Source organism: Epinephelus fuscoguttatus, linkage group LG13 (genome assembly GCF_011397635.1).
Source record: "Epinephelus fuscoguttatus linkage group LG13, E.fuscoguttatus.final_Chr_v1".
Lineage (NCBI taxonomy): Eukaryota > Metazoa > Chordata > Actinopteri > Perciformes > Serranidae > Epinephelus > Epinephelus fuscoguttatus.
In genome coordinates, this window is record NC_064764.1 from 39,712,065 (window position 1) to 39,730,228 (window position 18,164).

Here is an 18,164-nt window from a genome sequence, read left to right on the forward strand (position 1 = left end):
TCCATTTGCTTGGCCTGCTGACCCCACAACCCGAGGGCAGCAGGCCAAGCAAAGCACCCCAGATGTCCCTCTCCCCAGCAACACTTTTTAGCTCCTCCTGCAAGACCCGAAGGTGTTCCAATGTTAGACAAGATACATAATCCCACCAGAGTGTTCTGGGTCTGTCCCAGGGCGTCCTACCAGTTGGATGTGCCTTGAACTATTCTAACAGGAGGATCCTGATCAGATATCGGAACAACCTCAACTGACCCCTTTCGACACAAAGGAGCAGCAGCTCTATTCCAAGCTCCTTTCGAATGTCTGAAATCCTCCCCCTATCTCTAAGGCTGAGCCCAGACACCCTACAGAGGAAACTCATTTCAGCCGCTTGTATCTGTGATCTCATTCTTTCAGTCACTTCCCAGAGCTCATGACCATAGGTGAGGGTTGGGATGTAGATGGACCAGTAAATCAAAAGCTTTGCCTTCTGGCTCAGCTCCCTCTTCACCACGACGGTCTGGCACAGCACCTGCATCACTGCAGACACCGCACCAAACTGCTGATTCATCTCACGCTCCATTCTACCCTCACTCGTGAACGAGACCCCAAGATACTTGAACTCCCTTGCTTCGGGCAGTAGGTCTTTCCCAACGCAGAGGGGGCAACACCGTTTTCTGGCAGAGAACCATGGCCTCCAACGTGGAGGAGCTGACTCTCATCTTGACCTCTTCACACTCGGCTGCAAACCGCCCTAGTACATGCTGGAGGTCACATAGTGATGAAGCCAACAGAACTACATCATCTGCAAAAAACAAAGATGCAATTCTGAGGTCCCAAAACTGGACCTCTTCCTCCCTCAAGCTGCGTCTTAAGCTCCAGTCCATGAATATGGCAAAGGGACGCCCCTGGAGGAGGCCAGTGTCCACCAAGACCATGTTTGACTTCAAGCTAAGTATGCGGATGCAGCTCTCACTTGACCAGATGGCTCGTAGCAGTGATCCCCCAGTAACATTGAATCCTTTATATTTAATTCCTCTTACTATGCACATACATGGATTTCAAGGGGTATACAGGGGCCACGTCCCCCTCAATATTTACAACATGTGCATTTGGACAAAATAAATCCATTAAAACTATAAATTGAAGGAGAAAATGTACAAACTGGGGCATAGAAATTCACCAGAACGCCGGGAATGAAGTGTTTGATGCTCAAATTCCTCTGGCAGAGGACCCCAAACCCCATTTCAAATGTGTCCCCCCAACATTGAAACGAAACCCATGCCCTTGTATGCACCCAATGGCAAGGCAAAGTCCTTGAATGCAAAAACCAACTTGGCAATACACCCTTCAGATTCAGATTCTGTGTTTGTGAGTGTGTGTTCTCTGCTTTAGTCAGTCACATGGTGGGGTCTGAAATGTGATGACATCTGACAAAAGTCACCCAAAAATAGTTCAAGTTCCAAGTTTGCATATCATGAATCACCAGCCTGAGTTTGCCCTGATTTTTCCACAAGTGCAGAAAATGTGACTGACTCACACACTCTCTGAGCATGTCAGAGGGGGACACACACCAAACAAACACACACCTAACACTGACTAATGTATGTAATACCCTACCAGTCTAGACTTCTTATCTCTCTATTGTAATCAGACGGGGCTTTTTAGAAAAGGCAGACCAGGTGTGCATTACAAATAAGCGTGAGTAACTAAAGTCACTCTGAGCGTCACTTTGTCATTGTAAATCCACGGTGATAAACAGCGTGTCCATAAAGCAGTGTGGTGCAGGAAGCAGGGGAAGAAAGTGGAGCAGACACAGTGTATAATTACCAGCACGCTACTCTTTCCATAAGACAGACAGGGCCGAGGCAGACTGCAGGGTGAGTGATGTAACAACACAGAGGTAATAATCTACATTTAAATCAACTGCTTCTGTTTTACCAGCTGATATACTGCCAGCTAACGATGAGGTTTATGATGACATTTTGAATAAAATGAATCAGATACACCGTCCCAGGAATAAAACCCTCGAGGCTACAGGAAGAGAGCTTTTAGTTTCCAGAGATTTGTTTGGAATAAACAGAGGAAGCAGTGCCAGAGTTCAGATAGCAGCATTTACAGAGCACTGAAGGAAGGGCAGGGGATGGTATCTGAATGAGATCTCACTTGTGAGGAGCTGCGTAGAGTGTGTTGCGTTGTTTTGGCTTGAGAAAACAGTGAGGGTGGGCTGGGTGATTGTGGTCGAGTGAACGGATCATTACACACACGGAAAAAGTGACCATGGAGGAAATGAGAGGGAAGCTGAGCAGTCGCTGTTTCTAAGAAGTTCCTCATTTTCTTAGAGCCTCTGCTCAGCTGCAGAGTAAAACACAACACACAATGCATACTTACACTATTATCTAATTATAGAATCATTATCTTGTTTTACTTATACAACAGAATACTTTTGCTACTGCTACTACTGTTTTCTCACACTACGCTAATCTCTTTTAATGGAAGTGTGCACTCATGATTTAGGCGTTTATTGCAGCTGAAAATGACAAGATAAAATTATAGGTTTGATCACCTGTCCTCTGCAAGATTAGCTTTTTTTTGTGAGCTAAGTAAATCAGCCATTTTCAGCTTTGTAACAATGTGTTTTACAGATAATCCAGTTGGGTTTTAAATGTTTAATTTAGCTCAACAAATTAAAGAATTCTCTCAATTACTGTCCTCAACAGGCTGTGGTATGCTCATTCATAAGCTAGCATGAGGGTATCTTGTGAGGCTAGACGGCCTAAAGCATCCATTGATACCAATCGGCATATTTTGTTGGGAAGGGGGTCAAATAAAGCTCCAAATTTCTGCTAAATTTTCAGGAGGAAACAACCGGCACAGTCATTTTCAAATCAGCCATGCCTCAAGAGATCTGAATGAAAATAGGTTCTGTGGGTGCCCACGAGTCACGGGTAACAGTAAACATTTTGTTCCTCAGGCCCCGTGTCCACCAAAGTGTTTTTCTCCAGCTGAAAATGTCAAGTCCTCAGGAAATGTCCCCAGCTGAGAGTGTGTGAGAGCACTTTGGAGGCGTGGCGTTTTTTCAGCTGAGACGCTTTGGTTGAATCCACTGCTATGAAACGGAATATCCGCTAAAGGAAACATGTCAGCACAAGGTAGAGTTCTTGCTGTGGATGAGGGGAAGGGTGAAGGATTTAGGGGGGGGGGGGGTGGACGGACCTGCTGGTCTGTGTGGGTTCATGAGAGGAAATGTAATATATACAGTGTGGTGACAGATTTTTTTCTCCATTGTTGTTATTCAGCACTTGTACATGTAAAGATGTGAAGGTTTGTCTTTGTGGTATTTGTCCCTCCTCCACTGTGATCGAACGACTGAAATGACAGTGACTAGTGTGGAGTTTTACCCAAAGTTGAAGTCCTGAAATTCAGTTTTGTTTTTTTGTTTTAATGTGCCACCCCAAGATGTTCAGTGGCCCCATCTGACCAGCCCTCTGAAACATTTCTGGGGGCGCCACTGGCAACCGCCTGTTTGGTGATTTGTCTTGTCGTTGTCAACACGCTTCAGCCATTCTGTGGGTGTGTCTGCAGTAGAAAAGTGTTTGACAATTGATAACTTTTGTTTGTGTTTCACTACAATGTTGCACCCCGTGCCCCTGCTTTGGTGCAGAACATCAGGGAACTGTCTTGCCAGACTTAAGCCTTATCTTTTGTTGGTAAATGTGAGACGTTAGCATCGTGTGTGTGTCTGCATCTTCACAACCAGAAACAAGGAAGTGAGTTCAGTGACCTGCGGGACACTACGATGATCGCTCAAATTTGTGGAGAAGTTGTGGCAAACTGCAAGGTCGTGCAGGATTCACGGGGAGTGTGGGCAACAATGCAACATCCTGAAGGGGCTGAATAATCAGGCAACAGTTCAGATATGGTGAAATCAACAGAGCAATGTTAACATGATTTATTAAAATATTTGTACATTACTTTTACATTCTTTCCACACAGAGTGATAACAATGTACAGTTAAATAAGATTAAAAAGATTAAATTGTATATGATTTGATATGCTGCTACGCACACTATTAATGCCTACACACCCAAATATGAAGATTCAACTGCAAACATATGATGAAGGTGAAATGTCTACAGAGAAACTCGTCCAGTTTTTCCTATGAAGTCACTTTGACGCCTTCGTACGGATCAGCAGAGCGAGAGAAAGAGCAGCAGAGAGGGTCAGAGGAGACGGAAGTGGATTAAACAGGGACATCCCTCCATCAGAGAGGGATCAATGGAGACTGACAGTCAGCCAGCCTGTTCTATTGATCCTATCGGGCCACCATAGCGAGGCGTGAACACCATGCATCACAACCAGGGGCAGAACTGATACAGTATCAGATGCACGTGGCTGCGAGTTGGCACAGATAAGAAGAATGAATCTGACTGCACAGCATGATGTCACAGAGCAGAGCGGTGAAAACAATGTACACTCACAGGACGGTGTGCAGTTAATCTGTTAACACACACAACTATACACACAGAATTTTCCTCGCAGTGGCGAAGGTGTTTGTGTAGAGAAAGAGGAGTGGGAGGTCCTGCGATGAAAGGCGATCTCAGATTCCTTGCAGGACTGAGACGAGAGCGGGGCGTCACAAGGTCCAGCAGCCAGGAAGGAAAGGGCCTGAGTGTGTTGACATAGATGCTGTAGGAGAGCACACACACACACACACACACACACACACACACACGCGACATGGGGTTGTGCAACAGCGGCCGCCTTTAAAGAGCGTGTGCAGTCAGGTGGGAAATTCCCTAGTCACAGTCCCCACATTCCAAAGGAGCCGAGTTAATGCCGCTCGTCACATCCAAGTGTCGGTCGGGTGGCGCGTCAGTGTCGCCCTCCCTGCGTGTGTCTGTGCCTTTTTCTGTGTGACAGACGATAAATGAGGAGGAAGTCCAAATGAGCGCGGCTGCTTGGAGTTCACGACCCCTCCCTTCTCAGTATTCACGACCCAAAACAGGACGAAGACGTGTGCGTGCGTCAGTCGGCCAAAAACACAAAAACAACAACAGGTTGAGCCGTGCGTTTGATCCCCACATGGGGTCTGAGACAGACTCCAGGCATTCATAATACCACTGTAGTTACCAATACAGTCGAGTCATACACAAGATCACATTGTACAGTTCCTATTCCCCGAGGGACACTACAGAGCTAGGTATTATTTCACTGTGTCGCACTAACACACTGCTGTTAGATTGTGCTGAAAGGCTTCTGTTAAATAATAAACATAACCGTCTCCTCCCTTCAGGGCGAGTCTTCAGTTCTGATACAGCTCGGATAAAGTTAATCTGATACAGAAAGTGGGCTCAGCTCACAACTTGATAACCTTAAACCCAAAGTCTGACAAGTTAAACAGCTTGCAGAACAAATTTTGAGGTTTTAAATGAGATAAGAAGTGAGCGTGTGTTTGTTCGCGTCGGTCTTAGGCACTGGACAGCATCGTAGACGTGAAGATCTGCTGCAGTATTTGCGGGATCTGCTTGGTGTCCATGGCAACGAAGGATCTTCCTGCTGGAAGCGTCTTCTGGAGCCTGAATCAAAGAAAAAAAAGAGTTTGGGGTTAAAAAGAACTTTAGCAACAGAATCGTTTCCCAAAATAAAAAGACAGACGAGTGCTTGTTTGCTGTGTGAATCGGCACCAGACAGAGGACAGTGTGTGTGAATCAAAGGGCTGCCTGTCACTCACATGGAGGAGCTTTCCAACAAGACAACACGGCCACTTCCACTGCGACTCAGTCCTTTGAATGAACCCACTACATCTGATGGGACTCTTTCTATTCATTCTTGCACATTCATCTCCTTCAATGAGCAGTTTGTCCTCCACATGAGGACACACCAGGACAGTCATAGGGACATAAACAGTCTCTCCAAAACATGGAATTACGTAACTGTGTGGCTTCCCCAAGTTCTTATGCTGGCACGCTTTCATGACATGTGAATCTATCATTCCTCTATGTCCACATTCTGACTTGAACTCAGAGACTGTACATGGCATAATTCAGTTTTTTGAAGTGGGGTTGTATGGGGTACTTATTCATAGACAGTGTATTACCTACAGTAGATGTCAGTCAGCACACCCCCAGTTTGGAGAAGCAGGCTGGAGTCTGACATGGAAGCTAAGCAATTGCTGCTGTGGAGGGGTCAGCAACTACATGTACTTTAACCACCTTAAAGTCCCACCTAGAAAAAACATTCATTATCAGTTTAAGTGTACACTATATTGAAAGTATTTTCACTGCTTTACCTTAATGTCAGACTGTGATTTCCGACTAGAAAACAAAGCCGTTATAATGCTCTCTTTAAAGCCAGACTCCATTGAGGAAAAACAGTGATTTAACATCGCTGAACACAGGAGCTGCTGGTTTAATAATCAGTTATTTAGTTTGTCATGATTCCCATGGGTCCCTAAAAAGTCTCAAAAGGCACTGAATTCATTTAAACTTTAATCAGTCTTTAAAATGTCTTAAAAATGCCAAGACATGGGATTTTATGCATTGTTTTTTCTGACACTGCATTGTAAAATCTCAAACTAATGGCTAATTGCCAAGAAAAAAGGCCAAAAAATGCCAGGTACCAGTTCTGTTTGTAAACTAAACATATACTTAGGTGACAATATTGGAGTAACGTTTTAATTGCTTGATCCACTCCATAAAGTGTTTTTTTTAACATCTGAGGTAGATAAACTGACTTAGTCACTGGACCATAAATGTCATGTTTGAATCTGCTTTTACGTCTGGAACCTCCTGTCTACAACAGGCTTGAGACGCGCCCTCGTTGAGGATTTGGCTCAGATTCCAGAGTTAGTGTCTTATCCTGAAGCCTCCTTAAAGGGGCAATAAGTGAAATTGTTTCACCGCTAGGTTCGCTGTTGTGCACTGCCTGTAGAGCAAAACAAAGTGTGTCATGAGCCACACCTCCCTCTGCCTCTGCTCTCCAACACCCCCCCCCTCGCCTCGTCTGTGCCGGCGAGATGAGTGGGGGGGCTCCGCAGGCTCCGCTTCACTCAGCTTCACTCAGCTTCACTCAGCTGCCAGATAAACCCGCTGCTTCTTCCCACATTAACCTGAATAACAAACCAGGGCTTGGTGCTCCGGTTGGATCCAAACGGAGAGCCGGGGCTAGTTGGGAAGCTAGCAGAGGCTAACTGGCTGTGGCCCTCTGGTCATGCTGCAGCTAACGCCAGGGCCACACCGCCCGCAGAAGCGCCGCGAATAGCCTCAAAGCGCCGAGAAGTGAAGGCAGTTTCCTTTTGGCGCCCATGTTAACCAACTGTGTCATCCACACTGGCCGTGCCGCGCTGGGAAGCTCCGCGGCAGGCTCTCGATTTGCAGCGATCAGTTCGGCGTCTGGTCTATTTTCTGCGCAAGCTGCGAGCGAATGTGTCAAGCCAGGCAGTGAAAAACAACAGCTGGGAGCAGAATCGCTTGTCGACGGCATGGAGAAATGCGCATCTGATGTGAACGGAGGTTCTCCGACGCGCGCGAGAATTTTGGTGCGCTGCGCTTCACAGGCAGTGTGGCCCTGGTGTAATGCTCCGCTAGCCGCTCCCAGCTAGCTCCTGTTTGTTATTCAGGTTAAAGTGGGAAGAAGCAGCAGGTCTGTCAGGCAGCTGACACTTAAACTGATTTTTCTAGGTGGCTAAAATATATTTTTTTGCTAACCAAGTCAGTGTTGGACTCCAGCCTGCTCCTCCAAACTGGGGGTGTGCTGACTCACATCTACTGTATAATAAACTGACATATATGAGTACTCCATACGGCCCCACTCAATAAAATCCAGTCTATCCCTTTCAAGAGTGATTCCTCCTGTAGCTGTTTTCAAGGATCAGAGGCTTCTTTCTTTGCGTCCTCTCCCTCCTCTTCACGGAGTCATGAGCGGGGTGCAAAACAGGTCATTGTCATTCTGAAGGTCCCTCAGCTCGTGACTGCGTCCTATCCATGAAGCCAGCGGCCCCTCAAAGCAGACAGAAGAGTGCACTTACCGCTCTTTTGTCCTGCCTGCAAAGCTCAGGACGTAATCTGGGATGTGACACAACAAAGGTCAGCAGGACCAGCAGCAAATGGGAACATGAGTAGACCTCAGAGAGACATTGTTCCACTTCACTTTGAAGTCAAGTTGCTCTTTATGGGTTTTGGATGGCCGGCCACAGTCTATATTAACTCTGAGCGCAGTATCTTATGAAGGATCCTTAATATGAACTAGAGGGCTGTTATTGTTTCATGGTTTTTTGATGTTCAAATGACGGCCATTTTGAGTTTTTTTTATGCCGGGGTACAGAGAATAAAAGGGTAAATTGCTGCACCCACGTCTTACATCGGTTGGGAAAACCCTGCTGTTTACTCTGGCATCATGTTAGTAACAGTCTTAGGTAAACAAACATGTAAAACACAGCTGGCAATATGAAGGTCAGCAAAATGATGAAGGTCAAGTCCACGTATCATACGATACATCAATAGGATAATTATTGTGACAGGCCTACCTCTGCCCATTTCCTCCTCTCTCTGGCATCTTTCCTTCCCCTCATCTTTTATTTTTGCTTACTTTAATCTTTCCGTTTCTTTGGCTACTGCTCTTTTTTCACCCTCTCATTTAACCCTCCCATTTCCTCCTTCGCTTCCTTTAATGGCTCCCTCTACTTGAAGCACCTACAAGGAACTTTAATTTTGTGTTGATTTAGGCGCCCCCTGTGGACAAAACCAAAATCAAGACTGCCTTTCCCATGAGCACCACTGTCTCATGTCGCAAAGATCTTGGTCTGGCTAGCTTGTGCATTTGATTCAGAAGTGAGTGAAAGAAAGACACGTTAGCTAGCTTTGTTTTAGCCACCAACATAAATTGATTTAATGCTACCTTTCGAATTCTGAAATTCCCCCCATTTGTTAACTGACCGTCCAAGGTTGACGTGTAGTTTTGCCCGTGCTCTACCACTACCCCTTTAGCAAATTTGTGTTTCCTACAATAGCAAAGGCATGGCCTGCCCAACTCTCCCTCTGATTAGGTGTTACTTGTTGCCTTTGTTGCTTAAGTTAGTTGGGTTTAGGCAAGATAATAGGGATTGGTTAGAGTAAGAATGTCAGGGTAAGCCAATCAGAGGCAGAAGAAAGCAGACTAGGGTGGGTCATGACTTTTCCTATCCTAGGAAACACAAGTTTGTGTCCCTTTTTGTTCTAGGAACAATTCTTTCTCTCTCTCTTGCTGATCCTGCCATGGTATCAGCCATAACCACAAAATATAACAACAAGAATAAAATTCTCTAAAGAAAAATCTCCTCCTGCCTCCTTTTAGCTGGCTAACATACAACTCTTTGCCTGGAAAATGTAAACGTAGGTTCGCTGCGTGCCATAAATCCTTTCGCCTCGTTAGGTGGGTGAGTCAGACCAGGGGAAAAGCTTTCAGAATAACTACACAGACATAGCCAGACCTCTTGTTGATGGTCTCGTTTAATCATACACTTATACTGAGACTGTTTCATGATGAGTTATAAACTCCATGTAGCTGCTTTAACTCCACAGAGAGGCCCCCACCTCCACCCCAGTCTCCACCTCCTCACCTTGCAGCCTGATCGCCGAGGGATCCGATGAAGATGGCGAAGGCGTTGACCTGTGGGTCAGAGGTCAGGACCTGGGCGAAGCGTTCGGGCCGGATGCCATATCGCTCCAGGTTGGCATCGCTGAGCACCACCACAAAGTGCTCGTCGGCCTCTTCTCGTGCCAGCTCCTTGATGCTGGTTTCTGTGCCCTCCAGAGTGTAGTCGCCGCTCATGCAGAACTGAGCGTGGGCATGCATCGTCTACAGGATGAGGGGGAAGGAGAGAGAAGGAGGAGGAGGAAAGAGGCCAGAGAGAGAAGGTTTTACAAGACGTCCAGGCGTCCCTGACCTCAGGCTTATTATATATTATCCAGTGTATCGCTCAGGTGGAGGAGCTGTTTGCAGTGGCAGCGTATGCGAACGACTCTGAGGTCTGAACTCATGGGCTAATTTGCAGTCGTATATCTAAGGGTCAGTCACCCACACTGAAAATATAAAACTGAAGGCCTAGATACCACCAGAGGAAAAACAACAACAAAAAATTTATGCAACAATTTTCCTGTTAATGAGAAAAAAGATACAACAATACAAACCATTGTTTTCAGTGTAAATAAATGAACATGTCTGGAAATAATCGCTGTACAAATGGACTGATCCTGAATCTGTACCTTGAGGACTTTGAGTCTCTGCTTGTCATTCTTGGGGACTTTATCCACTCTGACTAGCTCGATGTCGTAGCCGTCGCCTGAGTGGCCAACAATGTCGTACTGTGTAGAGAAAACAGTTTCAGTAAAAGAAAAACTGACACATGTATTGCAAACTAGCGTAAACCCTGTTGTTTCACTCTCATACAGAACTTTGAATTGTATGTGTAATAAAGTGCAAATAAAGACACAGGTGTGATGGTGCAAAGACGTCAGGTCGTAACTTATATGAGTTTATCCTCGCTCCGAGCTGCTCCCACTACAGTATGTTAAACCTGTCAAAAGTGTCCATGCCTCCCATAGACCATCTGTCACAGCTGGCTTACATAAGGCCGGCTCAGCCTGGCACTGTTGGCTCCACTCTGCTATTTCAGGACTCAGGTATTATGTATAAGGGCTATTTCTAATAAGGGCAGTTATGACTGTGGTGGTCGAAGGTATGCGACTGTGTGTCTCATCTGTTCATAACACTGTTGCTGGGTAAGAGGCCAGTGTTTTCAAAATGTTTGGTCCAGTTCAGAATCTTTTTTAGACTATCTACTCTTCAGTTGGGTATTTACACTCCCCAAGGACCAAAAATGTAAATACAAAATATGATTAAAATCACTTATACTAATGTTCAGAGGTTGTTTTTGTCCACACCTCTGCTTTGTACATTTCACGCACTCTTCCCCAGTTATTTGAGGACGGTGTGTTTCTGTTGAACAATAAGCTAGTAAAGCAATTTTACCAGAGGGGGACAGGAAATTTGTGGAAGTATTAACAGCTTTACAAGAAGTTGTGTTATATCGAAGTCTTATAATGTAGCTGACAACACAATCTTTAACTATGTGATAGCACCACCAGAAAAGTCTCACAGCTTTATAAAACAACTAACTCCTTCTTGAGTAATGACCTTGTAATACCCTTTTTTTGTTTACTTTTATTTCACAAATAAGAAAGAAAGAATAAATTGTGAAGGCAATACCGTCCCCCCAAAAAAGCATTTTAAGTCTTGCGTGTGATTTATCCTGGCTTCATATGAGCAGAGGAAGAAAGGAGGCTTGTGCTAATAACGTTAGCATGTTGTATTTATTTGGAAAACATGTTTGAGTATAAGTTTTGTCAGTGAATCTTGTGAGCTGTAATGGAGCCAAATTTTGTAACGTTCCCTTTGTTAAATGTTGCTGTTGTCCCTGGGTTTATATGCGTAGAGGAAAAGTCTGCTAGCTGCTAGGCTAATTTATACAATGTAAAATGCCATAGGCTTGTGCTAATAATGTTAGCATGTTGTATTTGTGGGGAAAATGTGTCCATGAAGGTGTCTGTGTGTCTGTGAATGCTGCGAGTTATAGTGAAGCTGATTTGTGTACTTGTGTTTGAGATCGTCTCTATTAAGCCATGTTTAATGTGTGCTTAACGTGTGTTTTGAATCAACTAAACTTTACAGCACTTCACAGAAACTCCACTACCGACTAGTGTTTTGGAGGTGTAACTGCAGAGTGACACAGACACACCACCGCACAAGTATACGGCGCCTTAAGACTGCATGTAGCACAGAGTCACACAGTGAAGTGTGTGTCTTATGAGTTATCAGATGCACTTTTATGTACAGTAACTGGTGTTACCCAAAGAAAGCAGTCACACTGACATGTGACAAGCAGCACTGTGTGTGTGTGTGTGTGTGTGTGTGTGTGTGTGAGAGAGACACTGATATGTGATGAGTATTAGGTTGGGTTGAGTGTCACTTAGGGGCCAAGAAGTCTGTCTCCCTTCAACTTTTTTACACACTCTCATATCTCTCCCTCTCCCCTCTTCTCTCTGCTCCTCTTCTGCATGATCCCTCTCTCCCGTCTACAACTGACACCTTAATTTCTGTTCATCAATGGCCCATGAAATGTTGTTTGCTCAAACTAATTGGTTCAAAGTTGAGAAAAGAGCCCCAGCGGCACATCAAATTAGGCAGTAGCAGGCAGGCAGTGAAGATCACAAGGTTATTCACCAGTGAAAATGTATGTTATTTACACTAATGACAGCCCGGTCAAAGTCAAGCACAGTGTGGCTGTCCCGTCCTTGAAGATGTCAGAAGCCACAATAACGCATTCACATGGCAAACCAGCTGGATCATGGACTTGGGTGAAAAAGCAGAAGACTTTTGCTAAGTTCTCACAATGACCTCAATAAATCTGTGACATTCATTTTACGGATGCTTTTGTCCAAACCGACTTGTGTGACGTTTGCTGTGACAATCTCACCTTGAACTTGTGCTCGTAGTTCTCCAGAGCCTCCATGACCATGCACACAGCCTCCATGGAGCGCTCCAGCCTTCCGTCCACGCCGTTGAAGCGGTACATACTGCCCGACACGTCGGCTAACACCCGCAAACGCTTGGGCTTCTGCTGCGGAGTGCCCGGCTGTAAACACAAACATTTTGGAAAGAAAATCAGCAGCGACTAATGACTGAATTAAAGAAAATACCTCCTGTTGAAAGTGCTTTTTGGGATTTAGTGTAGCTCACTTTCAAATAACATTCAACTCGAGGCCAAGATTTCAATGTAGACCTTCAGGCCAGACCAAAAATATGCAACGCTTGGAGCTAAATAAGGTGGAAAAACATGGCATGCATATTATGGTTAGTGTGTGTTTCTATGATTAGTGTGGGAACTATCTCCGTGCTGTGTGTGTTTGTACATGACAGCAGGAGAAATGACTAGAAACTGTGTGTGAGCTCGAGCAGAAACACGAGGTTTCATAATAATCTCACACACACCACTGGAATGTATCGTCTCACAGATAGAGGTCAAAATTATGTCTGTGAGGCTGGGTGTGTGTGTGTGTGTGTGTGTGTTTGAAGGTGTGGCTAGGTGGAGTCTGTTTGTGGAGTGTGGTTTAAATAGTGTAGCAACACACACACACACCTCTGGGTCCAGCTCTCCCCTGCGTTTATATATAGCCTTCTCTCCAGTCAGTCCATCAATGATTTTAGCATCGTCCAGTTCTCCCAGAGCCTGGTTCTTCAGCCACTGACGCTCCTTCCCTTTAGCCTGAAACACACACACACACACACAAAGTTTGAGCACCAGTCAACCAGATAAACAAACATGTTTCAAAATCTATCTGGGGAAGATGATTTCATGTTGGTGCGGCTCTCTGAGGCAACAGATTGTGAAATGAGGCAAAGAGAAATCCAGACATTTGTAATCCAGGCTGACACATTACAAACAAGAAAGATTTACAGTACGTACAGTATGAGTATACGACAAGGAGCTCATAACCAGCTACACGTACACACATATGTCACCACCACAGAGGCTTAATACAAAATGCCTGGACTTGCAGACTGTGCCGACAAGTTCCTGGGAAGTCTGTGAGTGGTGCTGACTCTGTAAATCCCCAATTCATCCTGTCCGTGAGGGCCTCGAGCAGACTTTCTGCAGACTTAAAGAGAGTCCGCTCATGGGTGCAGATTTTTTTACTGTCTTAATTACCCACAATTCATTACAGCACGAATGTGATGCTGTGAACTCTAAATTCTATATATAGTGTTTTTAAATTCAATTCTCAGTGTATGTCTGATAATAGCATATGAGTCGAGCCCCTGCCCTTCTCTCTGCAACTTCCCTTCTGATAGCTGTTAGCAAATCGAGCACCCTGCAGAGCAGCATCACGTCTCCCTGACCTGCCGTCATGGACAGACAGGTAACGATAGTGTTTGCCCTCAGCCACTGTTGTGAAATTAAACCAGTTTTAAAACCAGAGTGTGGACATTTGGTTTCAGCCCAACAAGAACCTTTCCTCTCCCGCTGTGCCCACAGAACAAAAGAGGCAGGAGGCTGGGGTCTCTCATAAGTCCTGATGTCATGCTGCTTTTTTATTGTGATCACTTGAAAGGAGGGAGGAAAAGCAACATCACTTTCTCCTGTCGTCAGTTTGCTCCCTGAGGAAGTAGAGCCTCTTTACAGAGGAGGAGGATAACAAAAGCAGGAACACAATGCGCTCCTCCACACCCACTCTGGGTCACAGTGATCATGGCATTGATAATGTGAACGAAGATGTTCTTTCACAGAACACGTGATGTGTGTACAAAGGAACACAGATCAGCCCTCATGTCACACACAGCACACGTCTCATGACTGAATGTGACTGATAAGAATCCACTGATGAAACAATAGCTGTCACTTGTTTGTAGACAGATAGCTGCTGAACACAAAGTACAAATAACTTCAGATTTACAGTGCAAGTTGTGCAAATGGACGTGCGTTCAGATAAGCCTGTGTAAAGAATACTTTTGCTAATACTAATATTTTGTTTTGGTTCTCCCACATAAAAAGTATAAAAAAAACCCCTCTGAAAATAAAAATACACCATCCTAATTTCTACTCTGTGGCTGAGAACAACATCACACTCTCTGCATAACACACAATAGAAGCTACACTGAACGAGCACCATTCCTCGATGATGAAGACTGAATTAAGGTTGAATAAATAGATATAGAGTGTTGTGCGCTGAGGTTGCAAACCACAGGTTGCTGACAGCGTCAGGCCCAGGAAGTATACAGTGCTGAATATAGAGAGTGCAGTTTCAGGTTGTAAACTGAACCTGGAGGTTTCTTCCACCCTTGACCATAAACCCTATTATAGCAGATACTACTGCAAGTTTCACAACCATTAACGCTGTGTCAGCCACTGCCAGTCAGCCAACAAACAAACAATATAATCAAATAAAAGATGCTAAGTACACTTAACATTCTGATACGCCTGCAAGTCCCCAGTTTTGTTGCCCAACAGACTCTTCATCTGAGTCTGACTGAGGCTGATGTTCCTTTAATGCTACTGTTAGCCACCTTGCGGCACACTGCTCTTCCAGGGGTCAACCTAACATGAGCAGTGCTGCAGCAGAAAGTGAAAACAAAACTCAGAGTGAACAGCGGTGGTGGGTGGGGCACAGACCAGATCTAAAATTTCTCAATGAGGGTGACAGCGTAGGCCTACAGACTTTATTCAAACCCTGTCAATACATGTGAGACTCATCTGTTGGCAGCCACTAGATGTGGAAACTTCACTGAATAATCTTTGCAACACTGGATCTTGAAAGATGTTTTTGTGATGAATGACAATAGAGATAATGATTTTGTTTCATTTTTTTTTCAACTCATGTTTTTATTATCCTGCTTTTACTCTTTTGATGACGAAAGGTTGGTATTAGTGGTATTTAATTATGATTAAGATCACCCTATTATTCCACTTCTCATAGGTGAATGTATGCAGTTGCGTAATCACCCTGGTGAACTCCCACTGGTGAGTATAATGCTGTTTACTATGCTGATAAATAGGCTAACTAGGTGGCTAGCTGTTGGACTGTAAGGCGCTTTACACCACATTTTTTGCACCCTAAAATTTATTGTTTTCAATGTAGACATGCGACAGGTGTGCTCCAACGACAGAGCGTTGCCGCAGCAGTTCACTCGCTTTCCCAAGCACTTGTTTTCAGGGCGCAATGGCTGCACCCTGAGATAAACTGACTTCAACTTTTGAAACACAGCAGCGTGAATCAAATGGCATATGACAAGAACAACCAATCACAGCTGACACATATCTTTCCCTTCGTCCAGCAATATCAGTCTGTGATAAGTTAAACATGTTAGTGCAGGGCTGCCAGAGCTTTACATCTGTCCCACGGACGACAGGCCTTCACACTTATAAACAGCTCCTGGAAGAAGATCAGCTCTGCAATCAGGATTTCAGGTAAATAGGCTATGATACGATGCTTGTTAAGGTTGTTTAGTGACCTCAGATGCAATCTGCTGCCATGCTCTTGAAACCTGACCCAGTGTTTTCCAGGAGGTTAAAGATGCAACATGTGTACGGCCATAACAGAACGATGGCGCAGGCTGATGTGAGAGGCAAAGGGGAAAGGGAGTGGGCTTAGTCCCTGATCATACAGAAAGCAATCTACCATTTTTTGTATTCTTCACAGTAGTCAGTGTGTAGCTGCTGCCATGTTGAGGCAGAGGGTACTGTCTGTAGCTCTGGTTGAGGGTGAGAGGCTGTCAGCAGATAAACAGAGATCTGTGTGGGTACATGAGACCCTAAAAAAGAGGCTGGATCATGGGGAGTACCACCAGTTGGTCCAGGAGCTTCTCCTCCATCATGGACGTTTCCAGGCAGATTTTAGGATGACTCAGGGGCAGTTTGACAACCTGCTGTCTATCGTTGAGTTGTAAAGCTCTGGGTATCCAGCAACAGCTACCACCAGTTTCTCCTCCATTGTTTACCAACTGTAAACTTGTTGTTGTGACCACCACAGAGATGTCATGGGGCGCTTTTTGCTCTGAGCTGAAGCTTTTTCAACTTGAGGAGTGCTCCAGCAAGAGCGCACAAACGTGAGGTGGGTTGTTGTTTAACAGGTTACATATGAAAATAAGATAATAAAATTGATAACTACTGTAAATCTTATCATATTAACCTAATGCCATATTGTAGAGCTTTAAAAAATAAATGTATACACAATATTTTACTGATTTATGAGGCCGAAGCTGTTCAGCAATGATTTTACATCACTGAGCGGTGGGGCATGAAACAGAGCATTTATCCATGTATGAGGCATGTAAAAGCGATCAGAGTTGATCTGTTGAGCAGCCGCATCATGCACAAGTTGAGTTAGAACATACCCAGTGTTCAGTATCTTTTAATAAGCTAACCGTCATTAAACGTTTCCAAAATATCTCCTGAGAACTCCTCACAGGTTGGGACACCTCTGGAGCTCTCCTGAACTCTGCCAAATATATGAGTCATTTCTCTGCTTAATAAAGTTCAAAAATAAAAGGTTCTAAAAGTAAAAGAGAAACTGCATCGCTGTGTGATTTTTTTTTGGCTGATTTCCTCCTCTGAGATGCTTCATAAATACATGCCCAGGTGTTTACGCTTGGCAAGCCAGGTCTTTGTTGAGAGATAAATAGAGAGCGGTTTTCTTCAGGGAGACTGACGAGGGTGGAAACAATACACTATAGTTTATTGAAAGCTTGCCAGCTATAGTTAGGTGTGTATGTGTGTGTGTGTGTGTGACTCCTTAAATCACTCCTCAGGTATGATAAAAATAACATGACTTCACAGCGTCACGCCTGCGGGCTGATTAGTATAATCTCCAACGTCTTTACAGTGGAAAATGAGGCCCGCGGCTACGAGGACAAAAACAAACAATAACCAGCGTTCATGTTCAGAGGCGGCGCTGGCACGGCTGCAAACACCTGGATGGAAAACACAAACACACACACACACACACACACACACACACACACAAACACTCTCCTACCACAACACATACAAACAGAGCTTCACACCTGGACAGCAGAATAATAGAGCGAGGCTCAGTGTCACTGCTCTGTAATCATTCTCACGTGCTGCACGATTTTCCTCTCATCACACACACACAAACACACGCACACACACACACACACACACACACACACACACACACACACACACACACACACACACACACACACACACACACACAAAACCCCGCTTGAATGTGCACATTTCCCCTAAGACACTTAAACAAAGGGAGGAAAATCTGAACCAAAATAATGAAATGGAGACAATATCACATCCTGGATTTTTAAACACCACTCCCTACGTTCTTGCTTTTCATTTACTTGGCCAATCAAGACGCTCCTGTGGGACAGCGCCCCCCTCCTTCCTGCAACGGGGGTTGTATGAGGTCAGCCAATGGTCATGTACCAACTTCATGAGTCTGCACAGTCTGACTGTACAGTAAGATCTATTTTTTTTATTTAATTGACTGACCAGATCTAAAACTGACCTGTATGTACAGACCTGTTTTTACAAACAACTTTTATTTTTTTTATTTATTTATTTTTTTTTAACCACATATAGTGACATTCAAATCTAGATATCATGCTTCAGAAAC

The 18,164-nt window shown here is 44.6% G+C and overlaps 1 protein-coding gene across 1 annotated transcript in view; it reads right to left on the reverse strand.

Annotated features, from left to right (window-relative positions):
* Nucleotides 1–3,899: 3,899 nt before the first annotated feature.
* Nucleotides 3,900–18,164, reverse strand: part of vwa8 (von Willebrand factor A domain containing 8) — a 109,747-nt gene continuing 95,482 nt past the window's right edge. The window contains exons 41-45 of the mRNA XM_049593344.1: nt 13,154–13,279; nt 12,491–12,649; nt 10,221–10,319; nt 9,575–9,813; nt 3,900–5,555 (exon numbers count right to left, since the gene is read on the reverse strand). Coding sequence (XP_049449301.1) covers nt 5,447–5,555; nt 9,575–9,813; nt 10,221–10,319; nt 12,491–12,649; nt 13,154–13,279 — 732 coding nt within the window. The 3' untranslated portion in view covers nt 3,900–5,446. The remainder of the gene's footprint in view (nt 5,556–9,574; nt 9,814–10,220; nt 10,320–12,490; nt 12,650–13,153; nt 13,280–18,164) is intronic.